The sequence below is a fragment of the Triticum aestivum genome, chromosome 4D (assembly GCF_018294505.1).
Source record: "Triticum aestivum cultivar Chinese Spring chromosome 4D, IWGSC CS RefSeq v2.1, whole genome shotgun sequence".
In the NCBI taxonomy this organism is placed as follows: domain Eukaryota; kingdom Viridiplantae; phylum Streptophyta; class Magnoliopsida; order Poales; family Poaceae; genus Triticum; species Triticum aestivum.
The window spans coordinates 452,098,422-452,123,692 of record NC_057805.1 but is presented as its reverse complement, the minus strand read 5'-3'; the positions used below and the strand labels follow the sequence as shown (position 1 = coordinate 452,123,692).

At 43.1% G+C, this 25,271-nt stretch overlaps 1 protein-coding gene and 1 long non-coding RNA gene across 14 annotated transcripts; both read left to right on the top strand.

Moving 5' to 3' along the window:
• The first annotated feature begins 7,748 nt into the window (after positions 1–7,748).
• LOC123098545 (uncharacterized) lies at positions 7,749–14,105 on the top strand. Of its 13 annotated transcripts, none has more exons than XR_006447829.1 (8): positions 7,749–8,591; positions 8,849–9,059; positions 9,200–9,279; positions 9,441–10,279; positions 10,743–10,869; positions 11,713–12,608; positions 12,941–13,128; positions 13,229–14,105. It is a non-coding gene; the product is annotated as an uncharacterized lncRNA (long non-coding RNA). The 13 variants fall into 13 exon arrangements; XR_006447828.1 differs by having other exon boundaries at positions 7,767–8,591; positions 11,713–11,782; positions 12,261–13,128; XR_006447830.1 differs by having other exon boundaries at positions 7,768–8,591; positions 11,713–11,782; positions 12,483–13,128.
• Positions 14,106–14,911: 806 nt separating this feature from the next.
• Positions 14,912–18,172, top strand: LOC123097052 (uncharacterized). The gene is made up of 6 exons (XM_044518823.1): positions 14,912–14,967; positions 15,940–16,004; positions 16,815–16,880; positions 17,239–17,364; positions 17,446–17,624; positions 17,711–18,172. The coding sequence occupies exons 1-6, from the start codon at positions 14,912–14,914 to the stop codon at positions 17,963–17,965; spliced, it is 747 nt and encodes a 248-aa protein (XP_044374758.1). The 3' UTR covers positions 17,966–18,172.
• Positions 18,173–25,271: the final 7,099 nt, after the last annotated feature.

Below are 25,271 nucleotides of genomic sequence, written 5' to 3'. Positions count from 1 at the left end.
CATCAACACTGTCGCACCCATAATAGCTAACGAACATCCTCTGTTCATGTCTGTTTCTACAGCTATTGTTACGTGTTTGCTGCTGTTATGCATGTCTTGCTGTTCTTCTAGTTTGCTAGATTATTGCATGCTAGTATCTCTTCTAGTCATGAATTATTTACTGGAATTAATCATGAACTTGCCTAATATTCCAACAATCCAAAAACCTAATTATAGGCAATTTCCTGAGTTAACTATGGCTGGATTCGCTGATGCACTGAGGCCGGATAAGTTTACCGGTGTGCATTTTAAGAGGTGGCAGGTGAAGACCACGCTCTGGCTTACTGCTCTAAAAGTTTTCCACGCTAGTGTTGGTGCTCCAGAGGGAATGACCGACGAAGATCGGAGAAAATTCCAGGAAGCCAATACTATGTTTGTGGGATGCATTCTGAGTGTTCTTGCTGACCGTCTGTGTGATGTGTACATGCACATAAACGACGGAAAAATTCTGTGGGATGCACTGAATACAATTCGGTGCAACAGATGCAGGCAGTGAACTGTACATCATGGAGAGTTTTCATGACTACAAGATGGTGAATAACCGTTCTGTGGTTGAACAAGCTCATGAGATACAGTGCATTGTGAAGGAACTTGAACTCCTTAAATGTGTTCTACCCGACAAATTTGTGGCTGGGTGCATGATTGCAAAGTTGCCTCCTTCATGGAGGAATTTCGCCACAACTCTGAAGCATAAGAGACAGGAGATATCAGTTGAAAATCTGATTGCATCTCTTGATGTTGAAGAAAAAGCTCGGGCTAAAGATACCACTGAAAAAGGAGGTGAGGTTCAGCCTACTGCTAACATGGTGCAGAGGTACCCACAGAACAAGAACAAAGGGAAGAACAAACCTGTTTTCAACAAGCCTACCAAGACTACTACCTTCAAGAAGAAGAAGTTCAACAAGGCTGAGCTAGAGTGCTACGCCTGTGGGAAGCCTGGACACTTTTCCAAGGAATGCCCTGAACATGCAGACCGCAGAGGGAAAACAAGCTCCAAGACTGTCAACATGGTGACCGCTAGCAATACTGATGGGTATGGTAATTTACCTATTGTGCTTTCAGTATTTCAATCATCTTCGTGGTGGATTGATTCGGGTGCTAACGTTCATGTGTGTGCTGACATCTCCCTGTTTACTTCTTATCAGGTCGCAAGGGATTCTTCCGTCCTAATGGGGAATGGGTCACATGCTTCTGTTCGTGGCATTGGCACGGTGGATCTGAAGTTTACTTCGGGAAAGATCGTGCAACTAAGGAACGTGCAGCATGTCCCTACTATGAACAAGAATCTAGTTAGCGGCTCCCTTCTATGTCGAGATGGATTTAAGGTAGTTTTAGAGTCCAATAAAGTAACCGTGTCAAGATTTGGACAATTTATAGGAAAAGGCTATGAGTGCGGAGGCTTGTTCCGTTTTTCTCTTTCAGATTTTTGCAATAAGTCAATAAACCAAATTTGTGCTAATGTTAATGATGATGCAAGTATTTGGCACTCTCGTTTATGTCATATTAATTTTGGTTTAATGTCTCGGCTATCCAGCATGAGTTTAATTCCGAACTTCACAGTTGCCAAAGGTTCTAAGTGCCATAGTTGTGTGCAATCTAAGCAACCTCGAAAGCCTCATAAGGCTGCCGAGGAGAGAAACTTGGCACCTCTAGAACTCATACATTCTGATCTTTGTGAGATGAATGGTGTATTGACAAAAGGTGGAAAGAGATATTTCATGACTTTGATTGATGATGCGACTAGATTTTGCTATGTTTATTTGTTGCAAACTAAAGATGAAGCATTAGACTACTTTAAAATCTATAAAGCTGAAGTTGAAAATCAACTAGAGAGAAAGATCAAGCGTCTTAGGTCCGATCGTGGTGGAGAGTATTTTCCAAAAGTTTTTGATGAATTTTGTGAGGAACATGGTATTATTCATGAGAGGACGCCTCCCTATTCACCTCAATCAAATGGAGTGGCCGAGAGGAAAAACCGCACATTGACTGACTTGGTGAATGCCATGTTAGACACTGCTGGTTTATCTAAGGCATGGTGGGGGGAGGCTCTATTGACTTCATGTCATGTCCTGAATAGAGTTCCCAACAATAATAAAGAGAAAACCCCTTATGAGGAGTGGGTTGGGAGAAAACCATCACTTTCTTATTTGCGCACTTGGGGATGTTTGGCAAAGGTCAATATTCCTATTCCTAAGAAACGCAAACTTGGACCAAAGACAGTGGATTGTGTCTTTCTAGGGTATGCTCAACGGAGCATTGCTTATAGGTTTTTAGTGGTAAAATCTGAAGTACCTGATATGCATGTTGATACTATAATGGAATCTCGTGATGCAACATTTTTTGAGAACATATTTCCTATGAAAGATATGCATAGCATTGCTAGATTTTCTTCTGAGATAATTCCTGAATCTAGTACAACTGATGAATATTTCGAACAATCACATGAGGAAGTCCTTGAGAAGGATAACAATGAAGTTCCTAGAAGGAACAAGAGACAAAGGATTGCAAAATCCTTTGGTGATGATTTCATTGTATACCTTGTGGACGACACACCCAAGACGATTGCAGAAGCATATGCATCTCCGGATGTAGATGATTGGAAAGAAGTTGTTCATAATGAGATGGACTCAATTCTTTCTAATGGAACTTGGGAACTAACTGATAGACCATATGGTTGTAAACCTGTGGGCTGTAAGTGGGTGTTCAAAAAGAAGCTAAAGCCTGATGGTACTATTGATAAGTACAAGGCGCGGCTAGTGGCCAAGGGCTACACTCAGAAAGAAGGCGAAGATTACTTTGACACCTATTCACCCGTTTCTAGAATGACCACCATTCGAGTGTTACTTTCCTTGGCTGCCTCTTATGGTCTTATCATTCATCAAATGGATGTAAAGACAGCTTTTCTCAATGGAGAGTTGGAAGAGGAGATCTATATGGATCAGCCTGACGGGTTTGTGGTAAAGGGTGAAGAGAGAAAGGTGTGCAAGTTGTTAAAATCTTTGTATGGTCTGAAACAGGCACCTAAGCAATGGCATGAGAAGTTTGAAAGAACTCTGACTTCTGCAGGATTTGTCATTAACGAGGCTGATAGGTGTGTTTACTATCGCCATGGTGGGGGCAATAGTGTCATATTATGTTTGTATGTGGACGACATACTGATCTTTGGTACAAATATTAATGCAATTAATGAGGTCAAGTCTTTTCTATCAAAAAGTTTTGACATGAAAGATCTGGGAGAAGCCGATGTAATTCTAAACATCAAACTTATTAAGGATGAGAGTGGGATTACATTAACGCAATCTCACTATGTTGAGAAAGTCTTGAACCGATTCGGTTTTATGGATAGCAAGCCTTCTCCAACACCTTATGATCCCAGCGTGACACTCAGAAAGAACAAGAAAGAAACGAGAGATCAATTAAGATACTCTCAAATTGTCGGTTCACTCATGTACTTAGCTAGCGCTACAAGACCAGATATCTCTTTTGCTGTGAGCAAACTGAGTAGGTTCATGTCCAACCCGGGTGATGATCATTGGCATGCACTAGAAAGGGTCTTGCGCTATCTGAGAGGTACTATGAGTTACGGAATTACTTATTCAGGGCATCCTGCTGTGCTAGAAGGATATAGTGATTCAAATTGGATCTCCGATGTTGATGTACTTTACGCAACAAGTGGGTATGTATTTACTCATGGTGGTGGCGCAGTGTCATGGAGGTCTTGCAAGCAAACCATATTGACGAGGTCAACTATGGAAGCAGAATTAACTGCTTTGGACACAGCTACTGTTGAGGCAGAATGACTGCGTGAGCTCTTGATGGACTTGCCGGTTGTTGAAAAACCTGTACCGGCTATTCTTATGAATTGTGATAACCAAACGGTTATCGCTAAAGTGAACAATTCTAAAGATAATGCAAAGTCATCAAGACACGTGAAAAGACGTTTGAAGTCTGTCAGGAAGTTGAGAAACTCCGGAGTAATAACTGTTACGTATATACAAACAGACAAAAACCTGGCAGATCCCTTTACAAAGGGACTATCACGAAATGTGATAGATATTGCATCGAGGGAGATGGGTATGAGACCCATAGATGTTACACCATAGTAGTAACCCAACCTTTGTGATCGGAGATCCCGTGAATTAGGATCTGGGAAGAACAAGCTATTGGTTAACTGAGGAGAGTAATAACTTATGATCGTCTCCAAGTGAAGATGCAAAACTCTCAGAGCTGTAAGGCTCAGATCTGTAAGGCAGGTTGGCAACATGCCTTAATGTGGTTCTATTGGCTATAATTAGCAAAGATGCTGTCCTACAGAGCAGTCTTGAAAGAACACACCTATATGAGTTCTGACTGTAAACGTCGCAGTCTATGAGATTTGGGTGATCTCTAGTAAGCTCACGAAGAGACCAGGGAGTATGACGTATAAGCTCCAAACCGCGGGGTAGCCTACTGGCGGTCAGGTACTGGTTAAGACTTTGAGTGAAACCTGTTCACACAAAACTAGCAATTCAAGGCATAGTCCATTGTCAAGTTGTGAATGGATGTAGCTTAAAGTTCTAGGCAGAAGTTCAACTTAACAGTCTCTGCTGAAACACTGGTATATTAAACAAGTGATGAGAGAAGGCAAATCTCTAAATGGGTATTTGAGATCTGGTGGGGGATTGTTAGAATTAATGGGCTAGGCCCATAGCAATTTCTGAAATCTCAAAGCCCATGTGTAAAATGGCAAGAGGTGGTGCTAAGTTTAGTCCCACCTTGGAAGTTGAAGAAGAGTTGGACCTCTTTATATAGTGGGTTCTCTCCACCACTCTAAGTGGTGTGTGAGAAGAGAAAGGGAAAACCACGCGCGCGCGCTCGCTCGCCTCGCCTCGCGTGGCGTGGCGTGGCGTGGCGGCGCGTACATGCGACATGCGCGTGAATGGTCCGCCGAAATCCGGTTTGTCTCCTTGCAGGAGGATTGTGGTCGCGACACAATACCGCCTCTGGTCCTAATATATATACAGCTACCGGCTGCGGCCTGAGACACACCGAAAAACACCTAGGGTTTTGCCTCATCTCACAACTTGCGCCGCCATCGTAGTCTACTCCATCCCAAACGCTGGCGTGCATCGGCGCGTGGGAGAGCAGGTCTCCGGAACCGTTCGTCTTTGCGATCCTGCACCGGGAGAGGACGAATTAGGTTTTTGGGAAGCGCTGTGCGCGACTGCTCAAATTCGTCATCACGGGTCGTCTTCCGTCCAAGTCGGGCGGTGCTACTCATCGTCGTATTCATCGCCGCCAGCAGCAGATCGTCGCCAACATCGTCATCAACACTGTCGCACCCATAATAGCTAACGATCAGTACGTCCAACATCATCTGTTCATGTCTGTTTCTACAGCTATTGTTACGTGTTTGCTGCTGTTATGCATGTCTTGCTGTTCTTCTAGTTTGCTAGATTATTGCATGCTAGTATCTCTTCTAGTCATGAATTATTTACTGGAATTAATCATGAACTTGCCTAATATTCCAACATTTCATAATACATACATGTTAGGCATACAGTCAATCATACATATCTAATATAGATAATTAATACATATATATGCAATATACGCCACGCGTATAGGTGTGCTCGTCGACGTCGGCGCCTCCACAAGCACGTGTTGAAGGTGTTGATGTCGTCGTCGCCGCCGCCGCAACACCATGACGATGTCATCGTCGTCGCCGCCGCAGCACCGTGAGGATGTCGTCATCATCGTCGCCGCCGCTTCAGCCCCCGTCGATGTCAATGTCGTCGTCATTGCCGCCGCCGCAGCCCCATGTCGATATCGTCGCCGTCGCCGTCGCCGCCACAACTTCATGTCCATGTGTTCCCTATTAGTTTTTGTACAGCTTACTAGACATGATCCTTAGTAAAATGCTTTCCTGTTAGAGCTGGCACATAGGATAACTGGAACTGGTCCAATGATCCATAAATAGAAAGTTTCAAAGGGATCAGCTACGCAGCCAACTAAGAAATAGTGAAATGACCACTAGGTCTATAAATAGAACACTACTAGGAACTCACAAATCCTGGAATTAAACAATGAACCAAGACCACTACTAGAAACTCACAAAGAACCTGGAGCATTAGTACAGTACTAGTCGTCAATCCGTGCGTTGCACGGGCTAGTTTTATGTGAAAGAAGTAGAAGTATTACCAATTAACTATCACCTTGGTCTATGCTCATGGAAATTATTATGACCAACAAGTATACTAGTTCTGCATTGGTGCCAAAGGATATAAAGATATTTAAATACATTGTTTTTTGGCCCCATACTGGTTAGACAATTCATATGTAAATTCTTACTCATAATTTTTCATGGTAATTCCTCAAAAAGGAAAATGAATCTTCTCCGCCAACCAATTCTGAAGACTGCATTTTATTAAAAAAAAAGTCAATCAGATAGGCGATGAAGAGATAAATGCGATGTTTCAAGTTGAATCAGATGAGCCTGAGAATAGTTTGGGTTCAAACCTAAGTTTTAGTTCGGTTTTTCTACTGGGCTGTTTTGGATTGGTTTGAATGGTCTGAAGCCCTAATGTAATCTAGTTTGGTTTGGCCTTTAACACTTACTAGACTGGATTAGATCGGTCTGGACACAGACCAATTGGTTTGAAATTGTTTCAGTCTGTAGTCCCAAGAACAAATCAGCGACCAGTCTAGCTACAAAGCGCACCAGAGGCGAGACCAGCATCCCTGAAAAAAAATGTACGGGGCCAGTGCATCGACAGCTTCACAAGTTGACGGAGACTAGCAGCATCAAGACCGTACCTCTCTGTTAAGCACGAGCGTTAGCTTAACGGGTTCACGGCGACTAGCAGCTTCAAGACCGTATCTCTTCGTTAAGCGCGAGCAGTAGCTTCACGAGTTCACGGTAGCAACGCAGCAGTTTGTCCACGGTTTTACACTACTGATTTAATCCAAAAACGTGAAGCAGTTTGGATTGGTTTGGATGGGGAATACACCTAGCTTGGTTCGGTCTGGATTCTAGACCTCAATATTTGGATTGGGTTGGATTGGTTGCCGGAAGGAAAGGATATACGTTTGGTTATACCCATGGTTGTATATTTCAAAAACTATATCACTGGTCATTATAGTCGACACGACAACTTCCCATTTATTACTATATTTATAAGAAACTTTTGTAATAACGTTCATTAATGTGACATAAGAGACTTAGAGCAACATTTCATATATTAGTGACAGTTAAGCTGCTGCACTTGCAAATTTGTAACACCAATCAAATAGATGTGTTATGTATATTCTCTAGTGCGGTCTTAAATTGGAAGGAAATGAGGAGTTTTTACTTTCCCACCAAAGTAGTGATTTTATTGAAAGTATGAGCAGGTGCACATTATATTATATCCAAAATATAAATATCAGTACGGTTTTTTTCATCTCACATGGATGTATTAAGTAATAATGTGTGTGTAATAGAATATTCCAGTAAATTTAATCCTTGATTCCTCCTAATCTAACATATAAAGCCTCCTAGAGTACCCGCCCATCTGGAGGCTCCGCGGCGCGCACGTGATCTCGCTCGCACGATGTGCCTCGCTGTAAAGTTTCTTGTCCTTTTTACTTCTCTATCAAACATCTGACCGTCGGTTTAATTGTACGCAATGAGTTTTGGTTGTAGTGGATGACGGCTGGGCCACTCTTCTGCGCGCGCCCATCGTTGCAGTCACGGACAGCGTGTTGTGCGCGTTTGGCTGGAAAAGAGGGGTGGGTCGCTGCGATCGTGGGCTGCAGGGCGTCCAACGTGAGGGGATAGACTTTTGTCACTCCGCTTGCCTGCACCCGGCTGCGTCTCCTCCGCTTCAGTCGGGTTGGGCCCACTCATCATGTCCTGGGTAGGAGATTTTGCTCTGTGTGCGTCCTGGGTGAGAGAAAGGGGAGACGTGGGTGGATCGTGCTGCGCAGTAAAAACCTAGCCACCAATCCCCGCGTCTCCGAGCAGCCAATCCAGCCCCGCCTCCGTCCTCCCCATCTCTCCACTGCGCCGCCTCCTCCTCCCCTTCACTTTTCTCTCCGGCGGCGGCACCATAGAAGGCGCACACGGGCGGTGGATCCATGCCGGTGAAGAGCAGCGGCGGCGGCGCCATAGAAGGCGCACACAGGCGATGGATCCGTGCCGGTGAAGAGTGGTGAAGAGCGGCGGGGACTGCGCTCTGGTCACGGTGGGGTGCAGCCGCGAGGAAGACGTAGGAGGTCCGCCGCCTGTCTTCGCCTCCTCGCCGCGTCCTTGCTGCCTCCATGGCCAACCGCACGTTTTTTTCTCTGTCCCTCCATGGCGCTCGTTGCCGGCCGGATCTTAATGAACAGGTGACCACCATGGCGCTTGCTGCTAGCCATTAAGGAACAAGTGACCCGGGGCAATATCCAGTGTGCTGGCTGCGGCGGTGGTCCGTTCCTGAAATTGGCAAGGAGGGGTAGATCCTGCGGCTGTGTTTCCAGTGTGCTGGCTGCGGCGGAGGTCCGTTCCTGAACATGATCACAAAGTCCCACCTCCTGGCCATCGCAAGCGGGTATATTTCATCTAGACTCGTCCTCTTCTTGTCATGTCGTGACTGGGATGAGTTGAGATTCGAATTGTTGGGTAATTGTTTATATTGCTAACTGAGATGGGATTACAGTTTATTTGCTTGATTATTTGGTCGTGTTTACTTGGGATAAGTCGTTGATGGTTGATCTTGTTAGCTACAGATCCTATCCCCTGTTTCGAACAAGATTGATTTTTGATGAACTAATATAGTGTTTGATTCTCCTACACCGTGCCCTGCAGGAAGAGGCCGTCAAGGGAAGCCGACCTGCAGCTACCACGCTCCACGACGCCCTCCCCAATCAGAGTCCTCTTCTTCCTCACTCATGCCCTGCCGCGTCGCCGCCCTAGCCACTTCTTCACAGGACAACGGTGGGCCGTCGCGGTTTGCGGCGAACATCGTTGGGTGCACCCCTGCCGGATCCAGCCTTTGCTATTCGCCTACCACCGGCAGGTTGCAATTCTAGCCATGGATAGTCACGAGTGTGCGTCCCTTTGTGTGTCTGGCTTCATTGCTTCCTCCTTATACTATTTGGGTTTGACATACATATGTTCTGATCTTTAACAGTGTTACTTTTTTGGGATTTGTTGCAGGTTCAATGATGTAAATCTACCTGATATATTGTTGATGGGAATTAAGTCTAATGTAGAGTGATCTATCTACTACTAGGCAGGTATACTCACCACAAGTTATGAGTTTGTTTATGTTGTAGCTCGTTTAACTGCATGTTTGTTTGCTCATAAATCTCATATCGCGTCTGCAGATTTCTTTGTATAAAACATACAAATTGTTGCTTTATATTCTGAAATCTTATTTCTCGGTGTTCAACTGCAGACTAAGTTCAGATTGTCTTCGTTCCAGAAATGAAGCAGGTAATGCTATAACCTCAGCAGTGTATGGTCTAGATTTCGTAAAGAAGGCCGTCTAATATTTTACTTAGGTTCATTCAAATATCTTTATTTGACATGCATGTATTTCTTGTGTGTGCACACTCTCTTAGTTCTATATCTCTTTGATATGAATTACTAGCAGACAAAATTTTCATGCTTTGAGGTATTATCGATATTCACTATTTAAGACGTCAGTTGCCAGCTTATATTCTTTTAAAATTTTAGTGCTGAGCTTGGCTTCTGTTTTAGGATACAGTTATGGTACCATATGCTCATTGGTTTCCATCTGATTCCTCTTTTTGACATGGACATATACCATGTGGTATAATATTTAAGAAGAATGGCTTGGAAAATTCAAATAGATGGTTACTCTTACCCGTAGTTTCTTTGGGATGCTGATAGCGTCTAGAGATGCCTTCTAATCAATAAAAGTAAGATCTGATCATGCGCTATATGTTGATTCTCTTACATATGTATTACGAGAAAATTAAGGCACACATGTTGATATTGGACTGATGACCTTTCTTCTTCTCATATTTTTTATTATCTTACCGATCAACCTCAGATAGTGCCGGCAATTGTGCAAAGTAGTTTGCACATTAGAGGTTTGGTATGGGATTCTGAAGAAAACATTAGCCCTTATGATGCCCCAACTTTGTGGCTATTGCAGCTATTGTGGCAAGGCACACATCATCGTCGTTTCATATTGATATCCTGATATTTTCTTCAGTTTGCTATTGGCAAAAATTCTATATCCCTGGTTGCTCTCCACATATTTCTCCGGTGAGTTCTTCCCCCATTTTTCTCTTTCATGCCTTGCTTCGTTTGTTCAACCAAGTGTGTGTGCTCATGATCTTCTTTCCAAGTTTATCGAGATTTTGGTGGCGTAGCTGGTTTACAGCCTATAAGTTTTTGTGATTTCAACCAAGTGTGTCTGTTATGATAATTAAGGTTACTAGGATGAATGGTGTTTCTGTAAGCCCAGACATATTTTTTCTCTTCATAAATTTGTGATGCACTAATTATCTTACCTATTCTGTTGATCTCGGTAATCACCCGACGAATAAAGCTTGCGGCCCATGTTCGTTCTTCTGGAAAAGTCATTGCAGAGTGTTAACGGCATCATATTCCCTTTAGAGAAATCTTTTACTGGATTTTAATTTCCTACATACATGCTTATCATTTGGCATAATGTTATTTTGTGACACTTAATTTTTCCTTGTCTTCCACATTTTAATTCAAGCAGCAGTGATAGAATTTGCAATCTGGTGTGGCCTTGCGCTCCTACTATTCTGCTGAAGAATGATCAGCAAATGCAGTGGATTTGGAGCTGAGCTATTACTGAATATTCACGTCATCTGTATTAATCAGAGGTAGGCACAACACACACATGTTTAGTTGTTTGACAATTTTGTAAATTTTGTTCGTTTTTCTAATTGAAGATGGATGCTAACTTCATAATTCTAAGTTGATTCCAGTCACTTGATGGAAGTAGAGGCAGATGAAATAATTTATCTGCACTTATCCCATACTGATGCTTCCCCTTATAAAAGCGAGTGATTCCATTTATTCATGCCAAGATATATTTTAGGTTACACTGACCTGATTAAATGGCCTGTATATACTACTGGTATACAAAATAGATTAGGTGGTGACCCGACGTCCCCTGTTAAGTGTTGTTGTACCTACTGCTAAATTAACCTTGCATGGTGACATGATGATGTGTAGTTTACTTTTCTCGCTCTTTCATACATGTGCGAGATTACTGGTGATGGGATTGTGCTCGCTGGGGTGGAGCTTGAGATTTCTAAGAATGGTGTCTTCCTGCCGCCAGATAGGAGATTCTTCTGGGCAGCTGGCTGCACGGGGCCACTGGTCATCTATGAATAGGCTGCTTTACAAGGAAAAGTTCTTACAGGGGATCTATGGGTTTGTGATTAGAGACTACAATTCCACTGTGTGCTAGCCTACAGAAATTCGGGGATTTCCTATTTTGCTTGCACTACAATTCCATCTGTTGTGTGTCTTGCTTGCACTGTCCAGTTTTCCTATTTTGTTGCTACATATTTGGCGGTGAGTTGTTATCGATTTATTAGTTGAAGGTGTGGATTTTATCTAATCTTGTTGTGCTTCCTGCTTTGCACTAATCAACATACTGGAGAAGATATAATTTTATTTGATTTGTGAGTCTTTTACCCTCTCTTTCTCCCTCTCAGGTTACTAAGATTAGATGTTGATTGATCTGTTCTCTACCCATGAGGCAGTGGAGAAGAAAGACAACTCTAGGTATGTATCCACCATGCTCTCATCTCATGTAAGTGGCGACCTTTTCTTAGTCACAGTGAGTTTGAGGCTTTAACCCCTATCCTTGCTAGCTGAAACTGGTTTCTTGTTGAATAATGCTCATCGCTCTGTTTTAGGATGTGACAGCATACCTTTGTGTTATTTGGACATTTTAGAGGGAAATGCAGCCTTTGTATAGGTCCGCATCTTTAGATTTTGTAACAAAATATGTTTATAATTTATACAACTTTTTCTACTAATAAAAAATGGTGCTAGCTACAAGCTGCTTGAAAAAATGTCTAGGATTTAGGGTCTTAGCAAAAAAACATGCTCTTTGCTATGTTTAGGTGGCCACATCAGTGGTATGCACATTGTGGCTCTGGTAATTACATACACTCACTTTCTTTTGCAAAATGTGCAGATAGTCTAATGTACACACTAGATTTTATCAATTGACTAATTCATGATTTCACATTACTAGGCTTCTTGATTTCAGTACGCAAGATTGTACCGACGAAAAGAATCTACTTTGAATTACTTTACTTGTTATAATTAATGTACGTGGTAAGATGAGATTTCTGTCACTCTTTGGGTTGTAAGCATTATGTGCAAGTTGGGTGTTCAGTGTACTGCTTGATGCTCCATATTGCATCACACTGCCTCGAGCAGAAGGACTAAAATTTGTTTTTGGTTCATCATGAAGGATTGCTGATGAAGCCATTGTTTTAGAGTTGGTAATCATGTGGCACTAGATATGATGGAGGCACTAATTAACTTAGTGCTACTATGAACATTCTTATACGAGATTTTGGATATTAGAGTTAAGAAGGTACACATTCTTCCAAAATTGCAAAAAGTGAAGCAAGTGTAGAGTGAAAAAATAGCAGCCAATAAGGTTGACAACCAAAGTTCTTGCTATGATTCAGGCTTGGCTATTAGCAAAGTAGTGCTAGGTCATCGCCGTTCGTTCTTACTCTATTTTCTCGAGTCTTTGGTTTCTCTTTATTCACTTTTCACTTTCTATTTTCATTATCACTATCCATTTGGTATCTTGGTTTCTCTTTGTTTAGTCTCCACCCTCTTTCTCCGGTACCTATTTTTTTCATTTGTATGTCTAAGTTAAGAATGAGAGGCTAGATAAACAAACAGGAAAATGCTCAGTTTGTTCAGGCCTTAGGGATGCATTCCATCATCACTGTCCATCAACAAGTTCAACTCCGACAATGGTTCACCGATAATGTGGGCCGGTGCACCACGTCAGCAACGTCGACGGCCTGACAGGCCATTTTCCAACTGGGCCTATTGTAAATGACGAGACCATGAGGATGTAATCAGTAATGTTGCTCCTGGTATAGTTATTTAGTGAAGTTATAAGTTTCTCCTTTTGGAGTTTACTTCTAAGAGTGCTCACTCCCTGCATCTTGTTCTGTTTTTTGTTCTATTTTTCAGAAAATGAAGATGTACTTTGCCGTTCCACTAATCTCGGCAAAAGAGTAGATTATGGTGCTCCTTGTGCTATAGTGGAATTGAATCACAAAAAATTCTATAAATTCATCAAACAATGAAGGAGGTTAGTTTTTACCTGAGCGGCAACGGCGGCCACCATGGTCTTGCTGGAGCCTCGCTTGCAGTCGAAAGTCATCAGCTTCAGGGAGTGTCGGCACAGCCAGAATAGACGCCACCTTCAGCGGGGAGCAACAGCAGCAACTGCGAGGATTTGGCTCGCCGATACGAGCAACGGCGGCGCCATACCCCCTTCCGCAGCTCCGAGCTGCTGGTCCGCCGAGATGCAGATGGAGCCGACGAGCCGTTGCGCCTCCAAGCTACCGGGCCACCGAGATGCAGATGTAGTCGCAGCGCCTCTGAGCTGCAGCGAGAGCTGCTCCGCCGCCAAGCTGCAGCGTGAGCGGCCGTGAAAATGGAGCCGAGCTTTCTCTCCAGTACGAGTACAGTGGGAGAGGGAACGAATCCAATGAACTGATCGATGGAACCAAGACCAACAGTCAACCACGTGGTGATCTCTATGCTATATGCGCCACGCGTGTGTATAGGTGTCCAGAATGCGTGGTTCTCTGTCACAGTGGCACAATTGTAATTTTATTTTGGTGCTAATTTGTAGCACTTTTATGATCTGTACTGTTTTGTCTGATATATTCCAACAACTATTCTTAGAATATAAGAGCCGCCTGCAGACGCCCTGCTCGTCCGCGGACAGTAATTAGCCAGCACAAAAAAATTGTATTCATGATCATATACCTCATTTGTAAATCATCAAACCCATGCAATTACATGTAACTAAACTACTCTAAATTTTTGCCGGCGACAATCCTTATTGTTCCGTTCGTGTCCATGTCTAGCAACAGGCTGCGCCCCTCGGAATGGAAGTGCGGTCGCCGGGAAGGAAGAGTAGGACATGGGACGCGTGGGGCTCGAGGCGCCAACGTCTCCTATGCCCTACTCTTCCTCGTCGGAGCTCGAAGCCTGCACGTAGTCGGTTGATGTGAGATCGGTGATGGATAGACACGTTCACCATGACGCGGTTGCAGCGCCAGGGGTCGCCGGACACCCATTGCGGCGCCGGAGAATGTGACTCCGCCTGCGATGTGACTGTTGGAGATATTCAATAATACCCATATGATGTGATATTTTTAGAATCTAGATGAGCATATCAGTGCATAAGAAATACTGACACTGTACTGTTGCTGTTATAATGTGGGTGTGTTCGGCTTCCTTCTTCATTAAAGCTGAGTCCTTTCTTTCAGGTTGGCCAAAATGATGTTGTTTCTGCTGCAAAATAATTCGTTATGCAATTATGGTTAGGTTGCCCTTTTTCCTTCATAACCGCGTTTAATGGGTAGCTGTTATGCTCACTTTCCTCAAAGCAAGGTTGTGTAGCCGTGCTATTTTGTGCTTTAAGAAGTAAGCCGACACCAAATCAGTAATCATGTGCTTCTGCTTTGTTGGCCCAAAGTCACTATTTTTGTGTGTTATCTTTACTCTTTAGCCATTTCAAAACATTTATCTAATTTTGCAGTATTGCAGACCATAGAATTACAAGTTGGCCATATTTTTGAATGTGTGAACCTCACATAGATGTCGTGCGAATGCAGTTTGACAAGAGTCGTAAAACCAATGGATAAGAGACTGTTTGATGGTGAAAGAATTTATGCTCGTGGTGACTACCTCAAGTGTGCCAGAGTAAGAATTTGTCACAATTTAGTTTAAGAAGACTATATTATAGTTCTGCAATATTAAATGCTTATTACATGAAGAGGACCCATTTGGCAACACTTAAATCATTTTATGGCGCCTTTGTTTCTGATCTACAAAACAACAACTTTTACCGAGGCTTGTTATTTCTAATTCATTCTTTTCCCCTGCTTGCTTATTGTAACACAAGCCACCATGACTCTAATATCAATCATACACACATGTTCGATATACTCCCTATGCCGTGCAACAAGCCAAAAGTAATCCATTGGAATTTATAGATGCTTACAAAATATGCAGCCCTATTGGTAAAAAAGGAAAAAACAATTTTCAGATGCCCCTGTTTTCTCCATCGAGATTAGCCTTCATAAAAATCACATTCTTATTTTCCTTCGCAAAACATATTGTCGCCCTTCTGTCTACCATAGACAACCAATCATATAGCTCCTTGACTATGCTATACATTTTTTTAAGCCAACAGGAAAATTGTGTACTACTAAATCTCTGTGCAATGCCTGCACAGAAATAATTTTTTTCATTAACAAACATAATAATGTGGTTCTGCCCCGCACAAATAATAATAATAATAATGTTGTTCTGGCTTTTGTAGCCACAAAAAAACGCTCTCCATCAACTAAACAAGTCTCTGTAAAATAGACCAGCCTGCTTAATACAGTGGCTTTCGAAAAATTTCACGGCCCATCACCAGCCCATAGAAATCTTCGCCTGACCCTTTTTAGAAGGAGACCGCAGCTCCCATTAAACTCAGGCGCTCCAGATTCCTTATCCAGATCCACCGCCGGACCACCTCCCCCATCCGTATCGACAGCGACCGACCTGGCATCGGCCGGCTGCTGGAGCCATGGCCAAGAAGCCGCTCCGAAGTAGCGCCGCTGTCCGTCGTCACGGCGTGCTACCGACATATTCGCTCGCGGCACGCCTGGCTCAAGGACTCACCAACGAACAAGCCATCTCTTCCCTTCTGCATACGCGTTCCAACCGCCAGATTTACAAGGTAGGATCCAACAACTGCATTAGATTCGTACACACTAGCCAAGATTTCTCTTACAGAATCGATAAAGAGGCAAATCAATTTATCTAATACTCATATAGTTATTTCTATGAGAGATAACCTAACACTTACAATATCATCTCAAAATTTCCAAATAGATCCTGTACATCTTCCATCAAGCACTATTTTTAGATGCTATGCTGGAAGACACTGTAGCTCCAAAAATCTGTATGTTACGCCCAGCCTACAGGAGATGTTGTTATAGAGACTGTGACTGAGTTTTCTCGATCTCTGCAACGCTTGCCAGAGAGCACTGTCAAGAGATTTGTTTTTCTGACTCATCTTGCTACTTTTTTCGGTTTATTAACATATGAAATCACCATAATTTTTGCCATGTCTCTGGTTCTTAATATGATGCTCACAAGCACTATCCCATCCTGATTATTCCCATCCAGTTTATTGTTTCGCTCAAGATCGTCTTTGAGAACTGGCCAATCTTCAAGTCAATGAAGAGCACTCACATGGCCAAGAGCCATGAGATCTTCATCCGCCAGACCTTGAAAATGAGGCGAGAGAGATCTGCCCTCTACTGGGTTCGATGGGATGCCGTCGATTTCACCCACTGGCATTGAGCGATATGCTTCCCCTCCCACATAAAGAAATCAGATTTTTGAGGGCTAGGATTATTTATTAAATATAATGACCGCCTTTTACTACTAATGGCCTGCTAAGTCTGTGTGCATCACTGTTAATCATCACAACTAATACAACGGTCTAATATATGAGCTTAATTATTCTATTACTTCTTTCCAGATGGCTGCGTTAAACAAGAGGAGGTAGACACAGCCAATGATACCAGCGGTGGCCAAATTACCCATGGTAATTCTGAAAAACGTAATTGTTTATAAATTGCAAAGAATGTTTCTTCTTCTTCGCTGATGCATGCTGTTTGATAAGTTTTTTGTATCACTTACACATGCAAGTTGATCAAGTATGTAATAAAACAAACTTCTTTCAGGGTCCAATAGATCTTCTGTTTGCTATTCATTAATGCTGTAATTTATTTGTTGTTGCATGTGCAAGCATTGCTTACTACTTCCAGCTTACCGTATACGATGGATACCATTTTCTGCCTTTCACTAATACACACAAGCTAATTAGCCCCTCTCTTTGTTTATGTTATCCTCTATCTGCTGTTGCAACCTTTTACAATGATCTCCTTACCTATTCAACACAGACGAACCACTATGTCGGAAGCACAATAAGCGATACGAGTATATTCATCGCCCACGCAAAGCAAGCTCAATCCAAAAGTTCAAAGGCAAGAAAATCCATCTAAAGCCTGGAAAGTACATTCTCCGTGGTAAGAACTACATTACTCTTCCCATTCCATCAGCTCTCGCAACAACTACTGAAAAGTATAATTTTGTGCAATTTAACATAGGTGAGCCTTGCAAGCACTACTTAGATGAGTTTAGTCGCCACGTTGTGTGGGGCAACATAGTTAGGCTCTACAACCATAATGGTCGTGCACTACGAAAGATCATCCGCAGCACCACCACGCCTAATAACTACTATGTGTGCCACATGACAGAAACATTTGCAACACAAGGCAAAAGAATGGTAATCCTTCGCAATTATTCTGTTCTGTTTCATATAATAGCATGGTATAAAATGATATAGTGACTAACCTTTACTACTGTTTTCAGTACTTTAATGTCCACTTTTCTATGGGTTCCCTTTTCCCACACATGGATGCTGGCCACGGTGAACTTCCAATCACAACTGGAGACGGAACAACCACTGTCACGGCCCGCTTTATCAAGGGAGTTGACAAAAGGGCCACCATCACTAAAGGCTGGAGCGACTTCTTCCGTCGGACCCACATGAACGAAGGGCAAGCATATGCTTTCGGCTTCAAATGCACTTCCAAGGGATTGCACCTGATTGTCTACTCAATATAAGCAAGCTGCAGGAGCCCCTTGCTATATAACATAGTATTAGTATAAATGCCTACAAAGACATCTATGTTTATCCTCCTTTTCGATCTTATGTAATCCCCTAAGACAGTGTTGTGCATTTAGCTATCGATTATCCGCTACTTAGACTGCTCTATCGCATGCTTTTGAAACAACCATGATAAAGGAAATATATGCTCCTTCAAGTGCATATCCAAAGGCCTTTGCATGATTATTTATCCAATCTAAAAAGATCACAAGGGTCCTTTCCTACATGACTTGGTGTATCATTTCCAATCTTATGTACTTGCTGCATATAGTATATGAGCTATTCTTTTTGAAAAACAATATATTAATGCACACTTTTACACCAATTGGCTTACATTCGGCCTTTGCGCCATGGGCGCAACGGGTCATCTAGTAAAGAACAATATCTTGAGGAACTACAGAGTATCACACTGTTGAGCAAAAATTAAGAGTGAAAAAGTAAAATTATAGGCATAGAATCTTACATATTCGGTTAAGTCATTTTGAAAGCTAAATATTCAGAAGCATCAAAGATAGTTATTTTGAGAATGGAAATATATACCATAACTCGTTGGTTGTTTCTTGTAAGAGTATGTAGATAGAGTACCATCTAGAAAGACTCTCATGGCTCAGTGGTTGTTGCTTGTAATGCTATACAGATAGAGGACCATCAAAAAAGACTAAGCTATCAACAACCTATGTTCCAAGGCTCGTCTTAACTTCATTACCAGTTGTTGAAATAATAAAAATAGTAACCATAGAAACAAAGTTCCATGGATAAAACTATAGGACTGCAACATTGTAGTTTGTATTATTTTTTTTGCAGTAAGGCCTTACGAAAAATGGGAAGCTAAATCGCATAACATCCTTTCTGTGGACTGATATATCGTAGACCAAAATACACTTGCCGTTAGAAATGATGCTATATGAGAAGATACAGTTTTATACTTGAACTATCAGCGACACGGTCCTTCCTTCCGGCACCTTCCTTCCCAGTCACGAGTAGTAGACGGACCGGATCCGACTGCTCCAAGCTATCAGCGACACGAGAATCACAATCGCGCGGACTGCTGCAGCATAGGCATGAATAGATAATTTTATACCTGAACTAAACTCCAACTTGAGCAGCACTACAATGAACGAAAACTGAACTTGGCATTGCTAAACTAACTGTGCATCTATCTGCTAACATCTAATTTGTTAGTCATACACTAGTACTACACTGAACTATAACTGATATTCCAAAGCCTACACTAGTACTACACTTAACTAAAACTGAACATGGCTGTTGCACTTGCGAAAATTCAGAAAACACACTTGGCATAGCTAGCCGCAGTACTGAAAATTCAGAAAATTCAGAAACGAGCAGCTGCAGCTGCGTCCAAGAGCAATTGCTCGCCAGCCAGCCACCAGAATCCACGGACGACAGCACCTCAGCGCGACTCCGGCCGGCCACGAACGACGAGCCGACCCGGCGGTTGCCAGATCCGCTGCTGCCACAACGTCTCCCGCTGCCGCGTCTGCACTCGCCTCCGTCCATGGCCAATCCCTGTACTGCTTGTCGGCCTGGGCATCCGAAGGGGCGAGATGCTGCTCGTTGGCCGGCAGGCCGACCTGGGCACTCGGTGGCAAGAACACGCGGGCACCCGAAACCCTAGCCGCGGGCAAGGGTGCAGGCCTTGAGGCATGGATCTGGATGGAGGGGAGGGAGGGGCGGAGCTTGGGGGCGAGTTGCCTGCGACCGGAGCTCGCCGGAACCAGCCGGCATGGGTGGTGGCGGCGGCGAGGAGATCATGGGGGAGAGGAGCTCGACTGAGGGCCAGGGGTACGGTGGGGGTGAGATTTGTGTGAGAGTTTTTTTTTCGGATTCGCGAGAGAGTCTCTACTCCTAATGCAGTTGGTAGTCCGCGTTCCGGGTTTATTTTCGTCCCACCTCTCCTGGTTTATTTTCGTCCTCGCTCCCACCTCTCAATTCCCCCGCTCCCACCTCCTATTTTCGTTGGTTTTTTTCGCCGGGTTTTTATTCGTCCCTCTCCCACTGGTTTTACAGCGCAGAGAAAACCATCCCCGCACGCCCCTCCACGATCCCTACCCGATTCACGCATCTCACCCTCCCTCCTGCACGAGCATCCGCCGCCGCCGATGCGTTGGCTGCCTCCCTCCCCCATCGCCGGCCACCTCTCGCCCCTCACAGCCGGTCGCCTCCCTCCACCGGATGCCGACCACCTACTTCACCGCGCCGACCGCCTACATCCCAGCCGCCGGCCATGACCAGATCCACACCGGCGTTCCCGCATCGGCGCCACCACGACCACGCAGCGGCAGAGGAGTCCTCCTCCTCCCACCACCACCGCGCCCTCCTCCTTCCACCTCCACACCCATCCATCCCTCCCTGCTCGCGCCCGAAACCCTAGCCCGCGGGCGGCCATGGTGACCGAGCTCAGGATCCGCAGCATCTTCCTCTCCTCCGAGAGCAAGAGCGGCAACGTCCGCAAGGGTATGCCATGAATCCCTTCTCTTCTTCTGGCCTTCTTCATCTCCACATCTGATTCGTGTGTGTGGTCTATATATGCAGTCAGTTTGCTCCCTCCGATCTGCTCTGCTGGCGTGAAGGGGCCCGGCCAAGGAGAAGCTGCTGCTGCTGCAGGTTCTTCCTCCTCCCCGCTGTAGGTGGTAAGCCATATCCCTCTCCCTCCTTCTCTCTCACCCCCATCTTGTCTCTGTAGGCAAGCAGTCTGCATGTTAGCAGGCACATGAATCAATCAAAATACTTTTTGATTGATATATACGTGTACTGAGAGGATAACCATGTTAAAGAATCACAGTGTGTGATGTTATATTTCGTTTCCTGCTAAACTCCGAGGTTGCATTCATTTCCTTGAACAAATGTTTGAACCTTTTGTTGTAAATTTGTAGATTGAATTTAGTTGTCACAACTTTTTTGGTTGTTGCTTGCCTGAATAAAATCAGTAGACATTATTCAGATAACTGAATTAGACGCTATTGTGTGTAGTCTTTGTTGGAAATACATACTGTACCGACAGACAAATGAAATTCACTGAGAAATCTATGGTTTTGACCAAGACGAGGATTGAGTACTCTTATCTCATTCATCATTACAAGTTGTATCTTTCAGAATTAGGTGTTCGTACAGTTACCATTTACTGTATATTATTTTCTACAGTAACGGTTAGGATTAGGGTTGTTGGTAATATAAAATGATAGATGTATAGAGTTCACCGAGAAATCCAAGGTTATGATCAAGATGATAGGTTAAAAATTAAGGATCAAGTACTCTTGTCTCATTGATCATTACAAGTTTTAAGATTAAGGATTATCTCATGCAGTGTTTATCAATATCCAGGATTAGGAAAAAAAATGTACTCCTATCTTGCAACTTTGTTTCAGCTTCAGGCAAAGTGCACAGTTAAGAACCTCATGCTGCTGTGAGAGAAACTTAGAACAGTCTTTACTATCTTTTTTTTTTCTTGACAATCGTATCTTGCCTGAATCAATTCAGTGCTCATGTTCAGATAACTGAAACTAGACACTGTCTTGTAGTGGATGTATAGAGTTCACCAAGAAATCCAAGGTTGTGAGCAAGACGGCAGCTTTAGAATTGATGATCAAGTACTCTTATCTCATTTATTACTACAAGTTTTACGATTCAGGAATAGAGCGTTTATCCGTGGCGCGGCCGCCTCCTTCCCCTCCCTCCACCACACGCTGCCTGCCGGATCTCGCCGTTGAGCGCATCGGCCCGCCGTCTCCAACCACCCCCGTCTCTGATCCGAGCCGAGTACAGGGGAGCCACAGCTGCCACCGAGGACAAGGTCGCCTGTGGAAACCACCGCTACCTCCGGTCCTTCGATCTCTCCCCTTCTCGCCACTCCTCACGGCCCGCTCCGCACGGCTCGGCCTTCTCGGCGGGGATTTGCTCTTTGGCGAAGAGAGGCGGCTGCAGGCGCCATGGTGCCGATCCAGTCATCGTTGGTATTCAAGTTGCCACCTAACAAATCTGTTTTTATTTCTTATTAGGTACCTCGAAGGTCAAGAGACCAAGGTATCGTGAGGAGTGCATATGGCCTGATGTTCCTTGTGTGTATCGTGAGGATTTGGGAGCATCGGCGACGGACAATTAACTAGCTAGGTCATGGTATTACGATGAGCCAGGTCATGGTACACAGGCTAACTACACAAGCTTCTGCTGTTTTATTGTTGGTCGTTCCCGTCCACTGCTGCCAACAGTCAATTTTCTGCAGGGTTTTTATTTCTTTCTCTTCCATCGAAAGCTCCTTTTGCCACTGATTAATTAGTTGATGCATGTGGAGATTTTCGATACTAGGAGAACCAAGTTTAAATATGTGCAATTCCATCTATCTAGCATCAATGTCGGGTGAGGTTAGACTACAAGAAAGACTAGATATTAAGCTTGTCCATTCTGTCTACACCTTTTGAATCTGAAGTGACTACTGTTGTAAATAATGCTACTTGAGTACCTGGTTGATTGGTTTTGTTTATTGTGGCATTGAGTAGCCTACTACATTAGTGTGTCAGCTATATTTTGTAAGTTTGTTATCGATTCCATTTGGGTATATGTGTGTGTGATTGAAAAATAATGGTTAGATATGAATTGCTACAGTTTTTTATAATACTCTTTGATCTATGCTGCTAGGTCTGCCGCTGCGTGCATGACAACATGAGGTGCCGCAATCGGCGTGGTATGCTGGTGGATGATGGCGACAGTGAGATGGTTGGCAAGGATTATGAGAGGTCGGCGAGCAGCACTCCTTCCTCTCTTCCCTGTGGAGAAGATGACCTGCAGCTCATTGACTGCTGAGTTCCCTCGAGTCTCTCTTTCTTCCGGCAAGGTAAAGTTCAGTTTTCTGGTGACCATGTTTATTAAATTCTTTGGTAGAATCCATATTGATTCTAAGATGACATTATAGTGCATTTTTGTCCAGACATATGATTTTTCATCATCTGGTGTATGTCGATATAGCACAGCCCACAACATACCCTCCTACCCTGAGTAAATCTGAATCCCCATATTTCAGTTCTGAACTCCAAAATGTCGTACTCAAATGGCTTGACCCCAGATCCATGTTCTGGACTCTTGATATTTTGTGAGGCCTTTTCATTTAGCTGCTCAATCTACATATGCAGAAAACCACTCTCTGGATGCGTGCATTTCTGGCTGTACCTGAAGCTCTCTCCAACAATCTCCTTCTCCATCCATACTTATTTCATAAACCAAAACCTTGCGTTTATCACAATACCTATTTTAAGCTCACTCAGGATGACAAATATAGTCACAAAGTTTTCTGGTTCTTCGGTGTTGATAAAAAGAACACTTTTTTCTATTTCCTCTGATCCTTGTTTAGTAACTACAACTCTCATGTTGTATTTGCTTTTACTGTTTCACCTCACCGTGAGTATCTTTTGACTCATTCTTTGCTCACTATTGTTCAGATTCTACATCAAGGCTTGTGGCTTACCTTATGGATCTTAATTAAGTCACCCCTTGTAATTTCCTGAGGTGCTACCTCATCAATCTTAGGTGGCTCCTTTTTTTCCATTTTGTGGCAGTTGATAGTTGTGTAGTACATGGATGAGGGACCTACTTATTTAGCCTATCAAAGAATTATCTCACTAGATGTACGTAGGGAAAGAGAGCTCTTATATGACACTCCTAGCACTTGATATAGGGTAAGCTTTTTTTTCAAGTTGTTTTATAATCTTGTGCTGGAAAATAACAATCATAGATTGCTAGGCATTTGCCATATTGCCATGCTAACTGAAAATTGATGTAATCTCTGGTCTAAAATGTCGTAGCTTGTTCTTTTGTACTTTCATACACTCGTACTGACTACACATAATGTGAAATGATGCGAGTGTCAGTATATATCATCTATGGAGTTGCTTGTGCTATTGGAATTTCACCAGTTGCTCCAGAGGTATGCTTTGTGGAAAATACTTCATTAGTATATCATCATTAAATGATGCACTGTTGTTTTATAGTGGAGTGTGATATAGATCAGATTTCATTTTGTATTCATTTCTGCTATTGTTTCCTCTGTTCCTTTGATGGTTTCGACGACTCTTACTATATATAATACCATAAAAATATAGTTTTTCAATCACACACGCAATTTACAGTGGCGAGCTACCAGAATTTTGTGTGTCAAAAAACAGAGTTTTGAGTGGTTCTGTACTCTTTCGAATGTAATTTTTTTTTGAAAATTTCAAGAATTTCTTCCAGTTTTATAAACTGAACTCCTGCATTAAGGTGTCCAGAATTGTTTTACAATGTGGAGTTTTGTGAATCCAAAAAAAATGATTAGCATAGATAACCACTACATACAGTACATGTAGGTTGGTTATGCATGGAGAATGAGGTTAGTATTGTTAGAAGTTAGAACTGGGAGTTTTCCAGCACATGACGGTTGCGGCCGTCTTCCAGCATATTGTTGCTTTTCAGCAGAACAAGATGTTCGTCTCTTTGTCTTATGGACTTCAATAAGGTCGATGGTAGCTGCTGAATAGGTTAAGGGAGACCCCACAGATTTCTAATGACCACACAGGGTATTCTTGCTGGCGCCGCTGCTGGCAGAGGCGCGTGGTTGACAGGAGGAGCCGGGGAGTCATGACGGTGGACATGTGGATGTTATCATGGCATTGACACATTTCGCTCTACCAACACTGCATTACCAACGTGACTGAATGTTATCGTTCCTTAGATGCCCTATCAAATTCTTGCTTGACTTTTTGGTTTTGTTATGCTCGGATGTATGTTTCAGTTCCTACATGGCATTTCTCATGTGGAGTTTGAAACCACACTTGGTTGGTCCAATAGCAAATAATCATATGTTTCACTCTGAAATCATATTGCATATAGAGTGATGTTACGTTCTTGGCAAATTACTGCACACATATACATGGAGTTACCTGAAAAAGTCTCACACTTGGGCTCCTGCAAGTAACACTGTCTCTCACTTGTAGAGTTTGCAATGGTTATAATTGTCATACTACTAGGTAACAGCCTTACTCGAAATCAGCCTTGACCTTGTATAATATACATAGTTATTTGGTGCATGGTATTTTTTAGTGAATTTGATCAAAACTGTTATTTTAAGTACATTTGTACTTTAGTTGTTTATTCAAATAAATTTCCCAGTAAGTTGATTTTATAGCATGGTCATAACGTTGACATTATGAATTGATTTGTGAAGCACAAAAACACAATAACAGTTGGGAGGGTTGCTTTGTATCCCTAGACCCACAC